At 42.1% G+C, this 19,567-nt stretch overlaps 1 protein-coding gene across 1 annotated transcript in view; it reads left to right on the top strand.

Moving 5' to 3' along the window:
- Positions 1–19,567, top strand: part of eprs1 (glutamyl-prolyl-tRNA synthetase 1) — an 88,703-nt gene that overhangs the window by 56,926 nt on the left and 12,210 nt on the right. The window contains exons 14-22 of the mRNA XM_021584352.2: positions 2,474–2,610; positions 2,988–3,195; positions 3,416–3,528; positions 13,870–13,978; positions 14,495–14,851; positions 16,418–16,633; positions 17,087–17,305; positions 17,524–17,751; positions 18,023–18,279. Of these exons, the coding sequence (XP_021440027.2) occupies positions 2,474–2,610; positions 2,988–3,195; positions 3,416–3,528; positions 13,870–13,978; positions 14,495–14,851; positions 16,418–16,633; positions 17,087–17,305; positions 17,524–17,751; positions 18,023–18,279 (1,844 nt within the window). The remainder of the gene's footprint in view (positions 1–2,473; positions 2,611–2,987; positions 3,196–3,415; positions 3,529–13,869; positions 13,979–14,494; positions 14,852–16,417; positions 16,634–17,086; positions 17,306–17,523; positions 17,752–18,022; positions 18,280–19,567) is intronic.

Raw genomic sequence — 19,567 nt, forward strand, 5'->3', positions numbered from 1 at the left:
ATGTAAGAAAGCTAACATTTAAGTTCCTTGCTCAGAACATGAGAACATATGAAAGCTGGTGGTTCCTTTTAACATGAGTCTTCAACATTCCCAGGTAAGAAGTTTTAGGTTGTAGTTAATTATAGGAATTCTAGGACTATTTCTCACTATACGATTTGTATTTCATATACCTTTGACTATTGGATGTTCTTATAGGCACTTTAGTATTGCCAGTGTAACAGTATAGCTTCCGTCCCTCTCCTCGCTCCTACCTGGGCTCGAACCAGGAACACAATCGACATCAGCCACCCTCAAAGCAGCGTTACCCATGCAGAGCAAAGGGAACAACTACTCCAAGTCTCAGAGCGAGTGACGTTTGAAACGCTATTAGCTTGCACCCCGCTAACTAGCTAGCTATTTCACATCGGTTACACCAGCCTAATCTCGGGAGTTGATAGGCTTGAAGTCATAAACAGCGCATTCAATACTTGAAGCATTGCGAAGAGCTGCTGGCAAAACGCACAAAAGTGCTGTTTGAATGAATGCTTACGAGCCTGCTGGTGCCTACCATCTCTCAGTCAGACTGCTCTATCAAATCATAGACTTAATTATAATATAATTACACACAGAAATACGAGCTTTAGGTCATTAATATGGTCGAATCCGGAAACTATCATTGCGAAAACAAAACGTTTATTCTTTCAGTGAAATACGGAATTGTATCTAACGGATGGCATCCCTAAGTCTAAATTTTGCTGTTACATTGCACAACCTTCAATATTATGTCATAATTACATACAATTCTGTCAAATTAGTTCGCAATGAGCCAGGCGGCCCAAACTGTTCCATATACCCTGACTCTGCGTGCAATGAACGCAAGAGAAGTGACACAATTTAACCTGGTTAATATTGCCTGCTAACCTTTCTTTTAGCTAAATATTCAGGTTTAAAAATATATACTTCTGTCTATTGATTTTAAGAATGGCTTTGATGTTTATGGTTAGGTACACGTTGGAGCAACGACAGTCCTTTTTCGCGAATGCGCACCGCATCGATTATATGCAACACAGGACACGCTAGATAAACTAGTAATATCATCAACCATGTGTGATTATGATTGATTGATTGTTTTTTATAAGTTAAGTTTGCAACTTGACTCCATAGACACTGTATTCGGTAGGCCAAGCTTTGAAAAACTACAAACCTCAGATATCCCACTTCCTGGTTGGATTTTTCTCAGGTTTTTGCCTGCCATATGAGTTCTGTTATACTCACAGACATCATCCAAACAGTTTTAGAAACTTCAGAGTGTTTCTATCCAATTCTAATAATAATATGCATATATTAGCATCTGGGACAGAGTAGGAGGCTGTTCACTCTGGGCATGCTATTCATCCAAAAGTGAAAATGCTGCTCCCTATGCCAAAAAGGTTAAGAACAGATTATTTTATAATGACGGCCTACACCGGCCTAACCCAGACAACGCTGGGCCAATTGTGCGCCGCCCTATGGGACTCCCGATCACGGCCGGTTGTGATGCAGCCCAGGATCGAACCAGGGTCTGTAGTGACGCCTCTTGCACTGAGATGCTACGCCACTCGGGAGCTTTGTGGCAACAGTTTGGGGAAGGCCCTTTCCTGTTTCAGCATGACAATGTCCCTGTGCACAAATCGAGGTCCATACAGAAATGGTTTATCAAGATCGGTGTGGAAGAACTTACAGCCTGCACAGAGTCCTGACACAGAGTCAACGTAGACTGCGAGCCTGTCCTAATCGCCCAACATCATTGCCCAACATCACTAATGCTCTTGTGGTTGAAAGTCCCTGCATCAATGTTCCTACATCTAGTGAAAAGCGAGTGGAGGCTGTTATAGCAGCAAAGGGGGACCAACTCCATATTAATGCCCACGATTTTGGAATGAGATGTTTGAGGAGCAGGTGTCCACATACTTTTGGTAATGTGTTGTGTGTATATTATAACATATTTTATAACTAACAATCAATTAGACAGTCAGAGAATTGCAAATTCCAAAATCTGTGCATTCAGTGCACATGCCTAGTGATTTGTTATGTTTGAGCAGAGGAACACAGCATTAGCCATGGCAAAATGCATAGAATTGCAGGAAATTAGCTTTAAAACGGCGTAATGTCCTTTATGCCACCAAGATACCTTTCATACTGTTAGAATTTAGACATCCTCTTCCAATGAACTGTGAAATCAAAATAATGAAATTATCTTCCAAATGTATTAATTTTAAAATGTTGTTTACTTATACTTGCCATCATTTAACTGATAAGACGAGACATATATTTTTGCTAACTTATATATGACGGGGGTTGCCAATTTGCCTGGGCGGGGCCCCTGGGCAAGAAAAGTTTGAAAACCCCTTGCCTTACCAATATACCCAAATAAACTGCCAAACCAACCAAATATAGACAATCCAACATAACATCAGCAACTAAACCTGGCAAACGTATTTTTGAACCCTCCCAGAACACAGAGGTGGGTATGAAGGCTGTGTGGTACGGACCCAGGGTGCTGGTAGAGGGGGCGGATGCAGAAACCTTCACCGAGGGAGAGACGGTCACCTTCATCAACTGGGGCAACATCATCATCACCAAGATCCACAAGTGAGTTGAATAGATTTTTGGACGTGCAACTTTTTACAGGAAGTTAATCAAGAGGGCTTGCCTTGGCAAGTGTTCACCCAGTCCCAGAAAGCTACATTATCAGTGCAGCAGTGAAACACCATATTGAACTGTGGCTTTCCAGAAGCTGGGATCACAACTAGGATCACTGGCATAGATACACTATGTAACTCGTCTCTCTTTCTCTGTCTCTGTCTTCTCGCTCTCTCTGTGTGTGTGTGTGTGTGTGTGTGTGTGTGTGTAACTGATGTATCGCATTAAAAAGGCTTAAGTGAAATTTTACCAAATGTAGAAGGAAGAAAATAAATATCTCAATTCCTTAACTATTATCCCCTCATCTCTATCGCTGTGTGATCCAGAGATCCCAGAGGTAAGGTCACCTCCCTGGAGGGCAAGCTGAACCTGGAAAACAAGGACTTCAAGAAGACCACCAAGATCACGTGGCTGGCCGAGACCCCCCACGCCCCCCTGCTGCCCACAGTCTGTGTCAACTACCAGCACCTCATCACCAAGCCCGTCATGGGCAAGGAGGACGACTTCAAGGAATACATCAACAAACAGAGCAAGGTGGGTGTGTGGATGGGTCAAGCCTGTGGTTGTCTATGCGGTATGTATGAGGGAGTGTGTGCATGTGATGTGTGCTAAACTGTTACAAGAAGGGCTTAAGTAGTTAGTAAAGATCATTATTATAATTAAAGCAGATATCATTGACCAGTATGAAGAATCACTTGTAATCCTTCCTGAAGACTGAACAGGGTTCCCCTCTCCCATCCTTGCTTTTTCTCAGCTGGAGGAGAAGATGCTGGGAGACCCATGTCTGAAGGACCTGAAGAAAGGTGACATCATCCAGCTGCAAAGGCGGGGCTTCTACATCTGTGACCAGCCCTACGAGCCAATCAGGTTTGTCCTATCTTCTCTGCAAGGTCTTCATTCATTTTTACCAGTTTTGGGAGGGATGCGTGGGTGAATGGTGAGTTTAATGGATAGAAGGATGGTTGGACGCAGACCTGGGTTCAAATGCTCTTTGAAATACTTTGAGCATTTGCTTTACGCTGCCTGGACTCTCAGATCGGCAGGGTTTGAAGTTTGGGGATTGGTCTATTGGTAGGGTGTTAGGTGATTCGACAAACATTGGACACTAGGAGAGAAATAAATAAAAAATAAAATAAACAGCTGTGATAAAATCAGTTTTCACTACATGTCAATAATGTGGTCTCAAAATACATAAATAATTTGAGAACATGAATGTGGAAGTTAATACGGATAGGCGGGACAGTTGCGTCTCACTTGGGCAAAAAAACAGGGGGAAAAAAAAAAAAAGATATAAAATCAAACTTTCATTAAATCACACATGTAAGATACTCAATTAAAGCTACACTCCTTGTGAATCCAGCCATCATCTGATTTAAAAAATACTTTTCGGCAAAAGCAGAAGAAGCTATTATCTGATGATAGCACCAGCAGAAAAACAAAGGGGATAGCACATTTCAACCCTGCAGGCACTACACAAAACGCAGAAATAAAATATAAAACATGCATTACCTTTGACAAGCTTCTTTTGTTGGCACTCCAATATGTCCCATAAACATCACAATTGGTCCTTTTGTTCGATTAATTCCGTCCGTATATATCTAAATGTCATGCACGCTGACACAGTTACCAGTTGGGCGGTGTTCCCTCCGACACATTGGTGCGGCTGGCTTCCGGGTTAAGCGAGCAGTGTTTCAGGAAGCAATGCGGCTTGGTTGAGTTGTGTATCAGATGATACACAGCTCTCGACCTGCACCTCTCCCGAGTCCGTTCCGGGTGTTGCAGCAATGGGACAAGACTAACTACCAATTGGATATCAAGAAATTGGGGAGGAAAGGGGAAGATATACAGTGCCTTGCGAAAGTATTCGGCCCCCTTGAACTTTGCGACCTTTTGCCACATTTCAGGCTTCAAACATAAAGATATAAAACTGTATTTTTTTGTGAAGAATCAACAACAAGTGGGACACAATCATGAAGTGGAACGACATTTATTGGATATTTCAAACTTTTTTAACAAATCAAAAACTGAAAAATTGTGCGTATTACATATCAAGATTCATTTTCAATTTCTATTTGTTAAATACTTTTATGGTGCGTATTGCTTTTTTGTTTTTACGTTTACTGATAATTTCAAAATAATATTTCAATTCTACCTTAAATAATGTGAAAAGGAGTTTGTTCTCTGCCCACTTAATTTTATGGACAAAGAATCTTCCATGAAAGATAAACAAGTTAACAATGAAAGTTAAATCGGGGTCCATATCATTTGGTTCAAAACAAAACACATATCAGAGTCTTTAAAATCTTCTAACTCACACCAAAATCTTCTGACATAAGCACAGTCCCAAAATAAATGGTCAAGAGTCTCTGGGTCACAATCACAAAATACACATTTGTTATCAATGGCTATTTTAAATCTGTGTGTAATAAAGGTCTTTATAGGGTAGATTCTATGAATGAGTTTGTATGATACTTCTTTCACCTTATTAGATATGCAAAATGTACCAGATAACAAGGACATTTTGTTCCAGTTCACTTGTCCTAGGGCTGCATTCCAGTACATTTTAGCAGAGGGAATAGTAACATATTGACATCGTTTCCTTAAATACATGTTATTACATTTACAGTTTAAAATGTCAATTCCTTCTAGTTGTATTGAGGCTACAAAATCCTCAACAGTTGCACTTGGAGTACTGTTATATTCTCCTAAAAGAAGAATAGCACCTTTAGGGACACAGCTCTAACAACAATTTGATACTCCTCTGGAGTGAATGTAACATTGTGTGTTCTAATAAATTCTGGATAATATAGTTGTCCATCATTATTCAATAATTGTTTAACCCAAATAATGTTGTTGTCAAACCAGTTCTGGAAAAACAGACTTGTTTTTTTATTTTATGTCTTTATTATTCCAGATTGTATTACCTATGAGGGGAAGAATTGTGTTTGGACATGAGGTTCAAGTTAGAAGTACTTGTTTATGAAAGTTTGCAAGCTTAATAGGGATTTTAGTAGCCATATCAAAGTTGCATTTCAGTAAGAATTCTAGACCACCAATTTGTTGGAATATTAAATTAGGGATGAAATTCCAGATGCAATCCTTATTTCTTAAATAGTTTTGTATCCATTTAATCTTAAATATTATATTAGAGGTTTTAAAATCCAGAGCATTCAACCCTCCCTCACCTTGGGTGCTACATATTACCGCTTTTCTAAAATAATGAGGTTTATTCCTCCATATGAAGTTAAATCATTTAGTATCAACCATTTTAGTTACTGACAGAGGCAAGAAACTAATCTGGACAGACCTTCAGATTTTGACAAAAGTACACGTCCAGATAAAGAAAGATCTCTTAATAACCAGGAGTTAAATCTCATTTCAAATTTCTCTACAATAGGAGAGAAATTTAAGTTGACCCTTTCTGATCTTTGCTAACTGTAATACCAAGATATGTGATCACTTTTACAGGGATATTACATACTGAGTTTCAGTCGCATCTTTTCAACGCAAATAATTTACATTTCCTAATATTCAGAGATAAACCTGATACATGTGTGAAGGCGTTAATACACTCAATAGCTTTCTTGACTTCATTATGATCTTTCAAAAACAAATTCTGGTGTCGTCAGCCAATTGTGAACATTTTATCTCTTTGTCTTGTATCTGAATACCCCTAAAACTGTCCTTACTTATATGAAGTGCCATAACTTGTGTGACCAATAAAAATAAGGAGAAATTGGGCTCCAAATTCACGTCACCACCCGTTTTCAAGATGAGATGCTAGTTAGCTGTGCAAGGGAGTTTTTGTTTGCCGCTGTTTGCTGAGGTAACACTATTGTGCCAGTTGTGATTGATGGTTTAATTTTTTCAAGTGGTAAACTACCAGAATTCAGTAGCTACAGACCTACAATCGATAAAAACAGAAATACCAGTGAATTGAAAATGTGTCCCATCTATCTTGCTGTGCAGGTTGCAGGCAAGCAGCTCAATCTAGTCTCAGCCTAGGCTAATTATTTGATGGAAATGGTATAGTTTATCTTCTCATCAACAGCAAATATAACATTACAATGTAACACAACTCAGGTGTAGGCCTACCTTAGAAGTAATCTATGTTATTACACTAGAGTATCCTTCTGAGTTAGGCTGTGCTGGTACTGAATACAACATAACTGTGATATGTAGCCTAACTGTTAATAATAGGTAAATAGTTAACCTGCTTTTTGTTCAAGATTATTTAATCCCAATTATATGTACTCTATCACCCCTGGTACGTGTTCAAGGGTGTCCCCTTGCTCCATAGTGTACATTCGTCATTGCTTAAGCATATGGCACTGTACACTTTATTTATTCTATTTTTTTCATTTTCCAGTACATCAGTACAGAACCAGTCAACAGTTTGGGCATACCTACTCAAGGGATTTTATACATTGTAGAATAATAGTGAAGACATCAAAACTACGAAATAACACATATGGAATCATCTAGTAACCGAAGAATAGTTACACAAATCAAAATATATTTTGTGTTCTTCAAAGTAGCCACCCCTTGCCTTCATGGCAGCTTTGCACACACTTGGCATTCTCTCAATGAGCTTCATGAAGAATGCTTTTTTTTCAACAGTCCTGAAGGAGGTCCCACATACTACTACTACATACTACTACTATTCTTCAGGTCGTTGCTGTAATTGAGAATGTGTTCTCAGTCAATTTACCTGTTAAAATTAGGGTTAAATAAATCAAATAAATATGCTGAGCACTTGTTGGCTGCTTTTCCTTCACTCTGCGGTCCAACTCATCCCAAACCATCTCAATTGGGTTGAGGTCGAGTGATTGTGGAGGCCTGGTCATCTGATGCAGCACTTCATCACTCTCCTTCTTGTTCAAAGAGCCCCTCGGAGCCTGGAGGTGTGTTTTGGGTCATTGTCCTTTTTGAAAAACAATGGATAGTCTCAGCAAGCGCAAACCATACGGGAGGGTGTTTTGCTGCAGAATGCTGTGGCAGTCATGCTGGTTAAGTGTGCCTTGAATTCTAAATAAATCACTGACCGTGTCACCAGCACAGTACCATCACACCACCTCTTCCATGCTTCACGGTGGGAACCACAAATGCGGATATGATCCGTTAACCTACTCTGCCTCTCACAAAGACACAGCGGTTGGAACCAAACATCTTAAATTTGGACTCATCAGACCAAAGGACCGATTTTCACAGGTCTAATGTCGAATGCTCTTGTTTCTTGGCCCAAGCAATTCTCTACTTCCTTATTGGTGTCCTTTAGTAGTGGGTTATTTGCAGCAATTTGACCATGAAGGCCAAATTCACACAGTCTTCTCTGAACAGTTGAGATGTGTCTGTTACTTGAACTCTGAAGCATTTATTTGGGCTGCAATCTGAGGCTGGTAACTCCAATTAACTTATCCTCTGCAGCAGAGGTAACTCTGGGTCTTCCTTTCCTGTGGCGGTCTTCATGAGAGCCTGTTCCATCATAGCACTTGATGGTTTTTGCGAGTGCACTTGAAGAAACTTTCAAGGTTCTTGACATTTCCCGGATTGACTGACCTTCATTTCTTAAAGTAATGATGGATTGTCATTTATCGTTGCTTATTTGAGCTGTTTTTGCCATAATATAGACTTGGTCTTCTGTATACCACCCCTACCTTGTCACAACACAACTGATTGGCTCAAATGCTTTAAGAAGGAAAGAAATTCCACAAATGAACTTTTTAACAAGGCACACCTGTTAATTGAAATGCGTTCCAGGGGACTACCTCATGAAGCTGGTTGAGAGAATGCCAAAAGTGTGCAAAGTTAAACAAGGCAAAGGGTGCCCACTTTGAACATTTTTTCGCTTACTACATTTTCACAGTTTTGATGTCTTCACTATTATTCTACAATGTATAAAATAGTAAAAAATAAAGAAAAACCCTTGAATGTCCAAACTTGATTGGTACTGTGTGTGTGTGTGTGTGTGTGTGTGTGTATATATATATATAACTGTCAACACACACACACAGTACCAGTCAAGTTTGGACATTCAAGGGTTTTTCTTTTGACTATTTTATACATTGTAGAATAATAGTGAAGACATCAACTGTGATAAAACACATATGGAATCATGTAGTAAGCGAAAAAGTGTATATAAAGCTTTTACCAATGCTGCTACTGCTCATGTTTGCACTGTACACTTATGACCATGTAAGTCACCCTTGCTGCACTGAGTACCATATTAATAATGCACCAAGATAATAATATTTGATTTGTGAGAGAGAGAAACGCCCCTGTTGGTGTGTGGGGAGGGCTTAATTTTTCTGGTCTTAATGCCCTGAAAAAAATTTACTGTCAACTTCCTGATGGCGATTTAAGCTAAACTCGGCAAAAAAAGAAACGTCCCCTCACTGTAACTGCGGTTATTTTCAGCAAACTTAACTTTTGTAGATATTTCTATGAACATAAGATTCAACAACTGAGACATAAACTGAACAAGTTCCACAAACATGTAACAGAAATTGAATAATGTGTCCATGAACAAAAGGGGGGTAAAAATCTAAAGTAAGTCAGTATCTGGTGTGGCCACCAGCTGCATTAAGTACTGCAGTGCATCTCCTCATCATGGACTACACCAGATTTGCCAGTTCTTGCTGTGAGATGTTACCCCACTCTTCCACCAAGGCACCTGCAAGTTCCCTGACATTTCTGTGGGGAATGGCCCTAGCCCTCACCCGCCGATCCGACAGGTCCCAGACGTGCTCAATGGGGTTAAGATCCGGGCTCTTCCCTGGCCATGGCAGAACACTGACATTCCTGTCTTGCAGGAAATCACGCACAGAACGAGCAGTATGGCTGGTGGTATTGTCATGCTGGAGGGTCATTTCAGGATGAGCCTGCAGGTAGGATACCACATGAGGGAAGTGGATGTCTTCCCTATAATGTACAGCGTTGAGATTGCCTGCAATGACAAGCTCAGTCCGATAATGCTGTGACACACCGCCCCAGACCGTGACGGACCCTCCACCTCCAATCTATCCCGCTCCAGACTACAGGCCCTGGTGTAACGCTCATTCCTTTGACGATAAACGCAAATCCGACTGTCACCCCTGGTGATACAAAACCGCGACTCGTCAGTGAAGAACACTTTTGGCCAGTCCTGTTTGGTCCAGCGACTGTGGGTTTGTGCCCATAGGTGGCGTTTTATGGTGATGTCTGGTGAAGATCTGCCTTTACAACAGGTCTACAAGCCCTCAGTCCAGCCTCTCTCAGCCTATTGCGGACAGTCTGAGCATTGATGGAGGGATTGTGCGTTCCTGGTGTAACTCGGGCAGTTATTGTTGCCATCCTGTACCTGTTCTGCAGGTGTGATGTTCGGCTGTACCGATCCTGTGCAGGTGTTGTTACACGTGGTCTGCCACTGTGAGGACAATCAGCTGTCTGTCCTGCCTCCCTGTAGCGCTGTCTTAGGTGTCTCACAGTACGGGCATTGCAATTTATTGCCCTGGCCACATCTGCAGTCCTCATGCCTCCTTGCAGCATGCCTAAGGCACGTTCACACAGATGAGCAGGGACCCTGGGCAGCTTTCTTTTGGTGTTTTTCAGAGTCTGTAGAAAGGCCTCTTTAGTGTCCTAAAGTTTTCATAACTGTGACCTTAATTGCTTACCGTCTGTAAGCTGTGTGTCTTAACGACCGTTCCACAGGTGCATGTTAATTAATTGTTTATGGTTCATTGAACAAGCATGAGAAACAATGAAGATCTGTGAAGTTTTTGGAGTATTTGGATTTTTAAGAGTTAACTTTGAAAGACGGGGTCCTGAAAAAGGGACGTTTCTTTTTTTATATGTTTATATGTTCAGGTATTAAGTTATTTATTTTTTACTATTACTGGAGAATTTTTTTGCACGCTTCAGAGATGGTGAAAAAGATAGGGTATTGGGTTATTAGGTCACCTGCTTGTAATTGTAATAATACATTCTACATTTCCCTTTGAAGTGAATGGAACGTCACAATTCGCAGACTATACTGAACAAAAATATAAACGCAACAATTTCAAAGATGGCCTTATATGAACTGGAATGCAGTACAATCACTCAATTTAAACCAATTAATTAGGCCCAAATCTATGGATTTCACATGACTGGGACTACAAATGGGCATCTGTTGCCTCATGCAGCACGACACATCATCTACGCATAGAGTTGATGTTGATGTTGACGTCAGCAAACCGCTCGTCCATACGACGCCATACACGTGGTCTGCGGTTGTGAGGCCGGTTGGACTTACTGCCAAATTCTCGGTGTATGGTAGAGAAATAACAATAAATTATCTGACAACAGCTCTGGTAGACATCCCTGCAGTCAGCATGCCAATTGCACACTCCCTCAAAGCTCCCCAACTTGAGACATCTGTGTTGTGACAAAACTGCACATTTTCTGGTCTTAACATGCTGTATTTTATTTATTTATTCCGTATATACTATTTAGCTTATGACGTTATTGCGGGTGTAGCGAAATGCACATCTGCTAAATCTGTGTATGTGACCAATAAGATTGGAATTGAAGTAGTATAAACAGTTGCATTCTAATTTCATAAATTGTAACAAACTTTCATTTTTGCATGAAGCATCAACTCTAATTTTATTGGTCACATACGCATATTTAGCAGATGTTATTGCGGGTCTAGCTCCAACGGTGCAGTAGTTTCTAACAATTCACGAAACGCACAAATCTAAAATAAATGGAATTAAGAAATATATAAATATTAGGACGAGCAATGTCGAAGTGGCATTGACTAAAATAAAGTTGACTAGAATACAGTATATACATATGAAATGAGTAAAGGAGTATGTAGACATTATTAAAGTGAGCAGTCATTCCATGTTTATGAATGTAGGGCAGCAGCCTCTAATGTGCAGGGTTTAGTAACTGTGGTAGCTGGCAAGTGATTGCTATTTAACCTCTCTAGGATATGTGGGACGCTAGCGTCCCACCTGGCCAAAAGCCAGGGAAAATGCAGAGTGCCAATTTCAAATAAATTACTATAAAAATCAAACTTTCATTAAATCACACATCTTAAATGGTCCACCCACACTGACAGTATGTGAAGGCGGAACAGAGCCTCCTCAACCTCAGGAGGCTGAGGCCGTGGCCCCTAAGACCCTCTCAAACTTTTACAGATGCACAATTGAGAGAATCCTGTCGGGCTGTATCACCACCCGATGTCACTCGAAGGCCAAAAAGATCATCAAGGATATCAACCACCCGAGCCATTTAAGATAGCAAATTAAAGCTACACTTGTTGTGAATCCAGCCAACATGTCAGATTTCAAAAAGGCTTTTCGGCGAAAGCAAACAATGCTATTATCTGAGATAGCACCTCCGTAAACAAAGAGAGAAATCATATTTCAACCCTGCAGGCGCGACACAAAACGCAGAAATAGAAAATATAATTCATGCCTTACCTTTGACAAGCTTATTTTGTTGGCACTCTAATATGTCCCATAAACATCACAAATGGTCCTTTTTGTTCTATTAATTCTGTCGATTATATATCCAAAATGTCAATTTATTTGGCGCGTTTGATCCAGAAAAACACTGGTTCCAACTTGCTCAACGTGACTACAAAATATCTCAAAAGTTACCTGTAAACTTTGCCAAAACATTTCAAACTACTTTTGTAATACAACTTTGGGTATTTTTTTTACATAAATAATCAATAAAATTGAAGACTGGATGATCTGTGTTCAATACAGGAAGAAAACAAACCGAAGCATGCTTTCTGGTCACGTTCCTCTATCTAACAGTACACTTCAAGTGACCCTCGTTCAAGATGGCCGTACTTCTTCATTACACAAAGGAATAACCTCAACCAATTTTTAAAGACTGTTGAAATCCAGTGGAAGCGATAGGAACTGCAATAAGGTCCTTTAGAACTCTGGATTCCCAATGAAAACCCATTGAAAAGAGTGACATAAAAAAATATATATATCTGAATGGTTTGTCCTCTGGGTTTCGCCTGCTAAATAAGTTATGTTATACTCAGACATGATTCAAACAGTTTTAGAAACTTAAGAGTGTTTTCTATCCAAATCTACTAATAATATGCATATCTTATCTTCTGGGGATGAGTAGCTGGCAGTTGAATTCGGGCATGCATTTAATCTGGACAATACTGCCCCCTGTCACCAAGAAGTTAAGTCTGAAGGCCTTGAGATAAAAGCTGTTTTTCAGTCTTTCAGTCCCAGCTTTGATGCACCTGTACTGACCACCTTCTGGATGGTCGCAGGGTGAACAGGCCGTGGCTCGGGTGGTTGATATCCTTGATGATCTTTTTGGCCTTCGAGTGACATCGGGTGGTGATACAGCCCGACAGGATCCTCTCAATTGTGCATCTGTAAAAGTTTGTGAGGGTCTTAGGGGCCACGGCCTCAGCCTCCTGAGGTTGAGGAGGCTCTGTTCCGCCTTCACAACACTGTCAGTGTGGGTGGACCATTTAATATTGTCAGTGATATGTACGCAGAGGAACTTCAAGCTTTTCACCTTCTCCACTGCTGTCCCGTTGTTGTGGATACGGGTGTGTTCCCTCTGCTGTTTCCTGAAGTCCACGATCAGCGCCTTCATTTTGTTGACGTTGGGGGATAGGTTATTTTCCTGGCACCAATCCGACCGGGCCCTCACCCCATAACATAACAAGGATTTCATGTTATGACTACCCTACCTTAAATTATTGATTTTAAATTATTGTAATTATGTAAACTGTACTGCCTCATTGATTGAACATTTGCATAATATTGCAATTTATTTTCATACATTTTACTTTTATTTGACTCAACTCTTATCTCCATCAGCCCTGAAAATATAATAACAATATGAAAGCCCTATCTTGAGATATTGGACAAAACGTGTTGAAATCAAGTATCCAAACAGGTGACTTGGTGGCAATTTTCACTAGGGATTAACATTGACCAGTCCGCTGACATTTTCCGATTACTTGAAAACAAGCTATCTCAGCGTAAGTCTTGTTCTCGTGAAATTAAGAACCACTGTTTCATTTTAGCCCCTAACACCCTGCTACTGGCTCAATTCTAGTCAAGCTCAATCAATAAAATTATTATTCAAAATAAGATTTGAACCCAGGTGTGGTTGGATATTGAAATTAAGCCCTACTACATTGTTCCAGTATGCCAGCATGAGTAATGTTACCCTGGTGTTTTGGCCCAGTCCCTATAGCTGTAAGGAGAGTCCTTGTGTGCTGCTGTACATCCCCGACGGCCACACCAAGGAGATGCCCACCGCTGGCTCCAAGAGCAAGAGCCAGGCCGCCACCACAGTGAGTATTGTTACCTACCAGTATACTAGAGTGACACTGCATTAGGGAAGGAGAGAGGAACTAACTACAGGCTCATCTCAATAATCTAAAGTGGTTTCATCTAGTTTTCTCCTCCCCTTCATCTGCACTGGTCCAAAGATATAGGATGGCTGATGCTCACCAGACAATTTTCTATCAACTGTCATGATCTTTCTGATTAATGCAGATAGGAGAGGCAGTTGTTAGTCAAATAGAGCTTGAATCACTTCACATTTTTCAGATGCACCCTGTATTATATATTAATGTAGATTTGATTATTGTACAGTGGCTTGCAAAATAATTCACCACCCTAGCATTTATCCTATTTTTACAACCGGGAATTAAAATGTATTTTTGGGGGTTTGTATCAGTTGATTTACACAACATGCCTACCACTTTGAAGATGCAAAATATTTTTTATTGTGAAACGAGCAAGAAATAAGACACAAAAAAACAACTTGAGCGTGTATTCTAACTCCTTGTCTCCTCTCCTCTTAGCCCGCCTCCACAGCCAAGTGCAAAACCGCCCCGGTCTCTGCCCCAGCCCCCCCTACCGCTAGCGACGCCAGCACCGTTTTCTCCTACATCGTGGCTCAAGGCGAGAAGGTGCGCGATTTGAAAACCACCAAGGCCCCTAAGGAGGAGGTGGACAAAGCGGTGAAGGAGCTACTCTCTCTCAAGGCCCAGTTCAAGCATCTGACTGGCCAGGACTACAAACCAGGCATGGGCCTGCCCGCTAGCTCCGCCCCTCAGAAGGCAGCATCCCCTTCTTCTGACTCCGCCTCCTGCCCCTTTGCTTGCGTCACCCAGCAGGGGGAGTTAGTGAGGAAGCTTAAATCCGAGAAGGCTCCCAAGGTTTGAGTCTATTTTTCTGTTTATCATTTGGTGCAGTAACACCCCTAAAAAACTGACATGAAATGCTATTGTATTGTTGTGGTAAAAAAAAATCCAGATTTGTAGCTACTGTACATTTTTGGAATTTGTCTGTCTGTTAGTATGTACGTTAGTTACATCTTAGACACCCACTGGCCTGATTATGACGAAACTTTAGTGAATGATGCATCTTGCCATAGATCCAGAATGTTCTGAATTACACTGATTGGATGCGGATCGTTGTCCTGTTGGAAGGTAAACCTTCACCCCAGTCTGAGGTCCTGAGCACTCCTGAGCAGGTTTTCATCAAGGATCTCTCTGTACTTAGCTTCGTTCGTCTTCGAATGAAACACCATTATGCTTGGTAATATGGAGAGGTGGTACTCAGTAATGTGTTGTATTGGATTTGCCCCAAACATAACACTTTGTATTGTTACGTTCCCACAAGACAAACTCAATATGTTGCTCATGTTGCTACCCTCACCACCTGAGCTGCAGTCAATGAACAGCATTCTCACATAGGTGTTCCTCTTGTCCAGGTGGTATGTGGAATGCAATAGAGATTGCGTCATATCTGTTGGGGCGGTATGCACATTTGAGTGGGTCCTGGGTGTCTGGGATGATACTGTTGATGTGAGCCATGACCAGCCTTTCAAAGCATTTCATGGCTACAGACGTGAGTGCTACGGGATGATAGTCATTTAGACAGGTTACCTAGGTGTTCTTGGGCACAGGGACTATGGTGGTCTGCTTGAACCATGTAGGTATTACAGACTGGGCCAGGGAGCGGTTTACAATGTCAGTAAAGACCCTTGCGAGCTGGTCAGCGCATGCGCTGAGTACGCATCCTGGTAATCCGTATGGCCCTACGGGCTTGTGAATGGTAACCTGTTTAAAGTTCTTACTTACATCGGCTACTGAGAGTGAGACCACACAGTCGTCCGGAACCGTCTAATGCATCTCGTCTAATGCATGGCCGGTGTAGTCTGATTCTATGTTACTCGTGTATCGATTTTATAGCTTATCACATAACGCACACACGGGGGCACACCTCTTTAGCGCCACATCTCCCAACAGAGCTACAAAAAATTTTATCTGGCTCCAAAATATATTTTGTCATGATTCCTCCCGTCCCTCCTGTTGCTAGCGGTCCTTTTTAGGGGGGGGGGGGGGGGGGGGGTACGATGTATCATAATGTTGTATGGGTACTTTGTCACGATTGGACAAAAGTTGACATCGCCCAACCCTATTGTGAGCTATCAAGTATTGATTTCCAACGAGAGGAAAAACACTTTTTTCATTAATCCACGCAATTTAAGTTTAAATATTTGTCCAGGGGGGCTGTATAATTCGTGGGGGACGACATGTTTACTGTTGGCTTGTTTTTAATTGATGACATTACATTTAGAATCCTGAGGTGAAATAGCCGCCACAATTGTAGTTCCTACAAATAGAACATTGCAAATGTGTTTCTTTGTTTTGAGGTTTTCCTGCCGAAAATATATGATACATTTATTTTTTATACTCTCTCTCTTGTGTTCTCTCCAGGACCAGGTTGATGCTGCAGTCAAACAGCTGCTGGCTTTCAAAGCTGAGTTCAAACAGATCACAGGACAAGAGTACAATCCAGGGATGATCCCTCCTGATGCTGCCCCAGCCAAGAATGCCCCCACTGCCTCATCCTCCTCTGCCTCAGGCCTATATGAAAGTGTGACCAAACAGGGAGACACTGTTAGGAAGCTTAAATCTGAGAAAGCACCCAAGGTAAGGTGGAGAAGTGTTCACTAACGCTTTACTTTAACCCTGCAGGTATTGGATATTATTATGAGGTTGTAATGGACTCGTCACTCCTATTTATTTATTTCACCTTTATTCAACTGGGCAAGTCAGTTAAGAACAAATTCTTATTTTACAATGACGGCCTACCCCGGCCAAACTCTCCCCTAACCGGGACGACGCTGGGTCAATTGTGCGCCGCCCTATGGGACCCCCGATCGCGGCCGGTTGTGATACGGCCCGGGATCAAACCAGGGTTTGTAGTGACGCCTCTAGCACTGAGATGCTGTGCCTTAGACTGCTGCACCACCCGGGAGCCCGTTATTTATGTATTATCTCTGTATTTGCTCCAACTGTTCATAGCTGCTCTATACATTTTTAGCTCCTTCATCCCTGATTTCTCCTCCCTAACCTCTGTATTTGATCAATCACTCCACAAAGGACCAGGTGGATGCTGCCTTGAAGGAGCTCTTAGCCTTGAAGGCAGAGTACAAACAGGTGACAGGTCACGACTACAAGCCAGGAGCTGCCCTAGCCCCTGCTCATGCCTCAGTCCAGAGCAACCCAGCCCCCACAGCCACTTCTGGCTCAGGCATCTATGAGCGCGTGACTCAGCAGGGTGACCTGGTGAGGAAGCTGAAGACAGAGAAGGCCCCCAAGGTGAGACCAACAGGAAGGGATGATAGGTTGGCATACATTAGGCACGCGTTGGATAAAATGCTTCATAAAATATTGAATGGACATCATGCCTGCTCTATTGCAACATTTCTATCGGCAAAATTCTTTATTTTATAATATTATTATAAAATATTAATTCATTTTTGGTAGTTTAAAAGAAAGTGACAGGAACCCTTTTATCTTTGTCCCCTCCCTCTCAGGACCAGTTGGACACCGCTGTCAAGCAGCTGCTGTCACTCAAAGCTGAGTACAAGCAGGCGACTGGCCAGGACTACAAACCAGGCGTGGCCCCAGCTGTCAGCCCTGCCCCTGTTCAGGCTAGCCCCGCCCCCCAGGACCAGTCTGGTTCTTCCCCTCAGGCACTCTTCACCCAGGTTGTCCAAAAGGGGGAGCTAGTGAGGAAGCTGAAATCAGAGAAGGCTCCTAAGGTAAGTGGGATTTCGTTTCACTTTGCAAACCTATGACCAAAAATGCTGAAAGCGTGTTGGCGAGAAGCTATTCAGATGAGGAATACTGGAGTTTTGGTGCTGGTACCTAGTATAGCTAACTATAAATAATAACATTTATTATATAAATATTTGCTAACAATTATTAATCAGATTTAAGTCTTTATATTGTGATTTAGGGATAACCCTAATTGCTAGTAGATTGATGAAATGCCACAGTCAGACCTCATAACGCAATATAAAATGCCACCAGGACCAGGTGGACTGTGCCGTGAAGCAGCTGCTGGCCCTGAAGACTCAGTACAAGGCCCTCACCGGAGAGGACTACAAACCTGTGGCTGCCACTGGAGCCTCGAGCAGAGAGGACAAGAACCGCAAGGACCGAGAGAACAAGTCTGAGAAACAGGCAGGAGGAGGAGGGAAGAAGCAGCCAAAGGGAGAAAAGGGCAAGGAGGCCTCGTTGGGAGGCACAGGGGGAGGAGGAGATGGTGGTCCCAAGAAACAGACAAGGTGAGAGAGCGGGATGGATGGATGAATAGAAGTAATTGGTACTTTAATGGAGTGAAGATTTGAAGATAGCGGGATAGATGGCAGAGATGGAGAGAGAGAGAGTGTTGAACATAGGGGGTGTACTGCTGAATGGATGTGGTCCTGTATGATCAGTTGGTAGAGCTTGGCGCTTGTAACGTCAGTGTAGTGGGTTCGATTCCTGCTGAGGTCACCAGTAAGAAAATGTATGGCAGCAAACATAATATTCTTACCTGTATGGTTTGACCTGCTGCGCAATAAGCTCAACACATTGCTCCTATAAATGTTTCAAATTGTTATTGCACACAGTGGAATACCGTCAGGGCCTTCAATGCATTCAGAGGAGGCCTAATAATATATTAAATGAACATTGCTTTATTGAAAATTACTTGTGAAAATAAATGCTCCGGGATGGAAACGCTAGCCAGGAGTGGTCATCTGGGATTGCTTAGTGGGACTATCATTGGCTTTTCAACAAGACAATGACCCAACACGCCTCCAGGCTGTGTAAGGGCTATTTGACCAAGAAGGAGAGTGATGGAGTGCTGCATCAGATGACCTGGCCTCCACAATCACCTGACCTCAACCCAATTGAGACGGTTTGTGATGAGTTGGACCGCAGTGTAGACATTGTTAATGTTGTAAATGACTATTGTAGCTGGAAACGGCTGATGTTTAGTGGAATATTTAATGGAATATATACGTAGGCGTACAGGGGCCCATTATCAGCAACCGTCATTCCTGTGAGAATTGAAAAAAAAAATCTAATTGATCATTAGAAAAACCTTTTGCAATTATGTTAGTACAGTTGAAAACTGTTCTGATTGATTAAAGAAGCAATAAAACTGTCTTTAGACTAGGTGAGTATCTGGAGCATCAGCATTTATGGGTTCATGCTCAAAATGGCCAGAAACTGTCCTTTTCTTCTGAAACTTGTCTGTCTATTCTTTTTTTTTTTGTTACCCCTTTTTCTCCCCAATTTCGTGGTATCCAATTTGTTGTAGTCGCTACTATCTTGTCTCATCGCTACAACTCCCGTACATGCTCGAGAGAGACGAAGGTTGAAAGTCATGCGTCCTCCGATACACAACCCAACCAGCCGCACTGCTTCTTAACACAGCGCGCATCCAACCCGGAAGCCAGCCGCACCAATGTGTCGGAGGCTACACCGTGCACCTGGCAACCTTGGTTAGCGCGCACTGCGCCCGGCCCGCCACAGGAGTCGCTGGTGCGCGATGAGACAAGGACATCCCTACCGACCAAGCCCTCC

The sequence above is a fragment of the Oncorhynchus mykiss genome, chromosome 25 (assembly GCF_013265735.2).
Source record: "Oncorhynchus mykiss isolate Arlee chromosome 25, USDA_OmykA_1.1, whole genome shotgun sequence".
Taxonomy (NCBI): domain Eukaryota; kingdom Metazoa; phylum Chordata; class Actinopteri; order Salmoniformes; family Salmonidae; genus Oncorhynchus; species Oncorhynchus mykiss.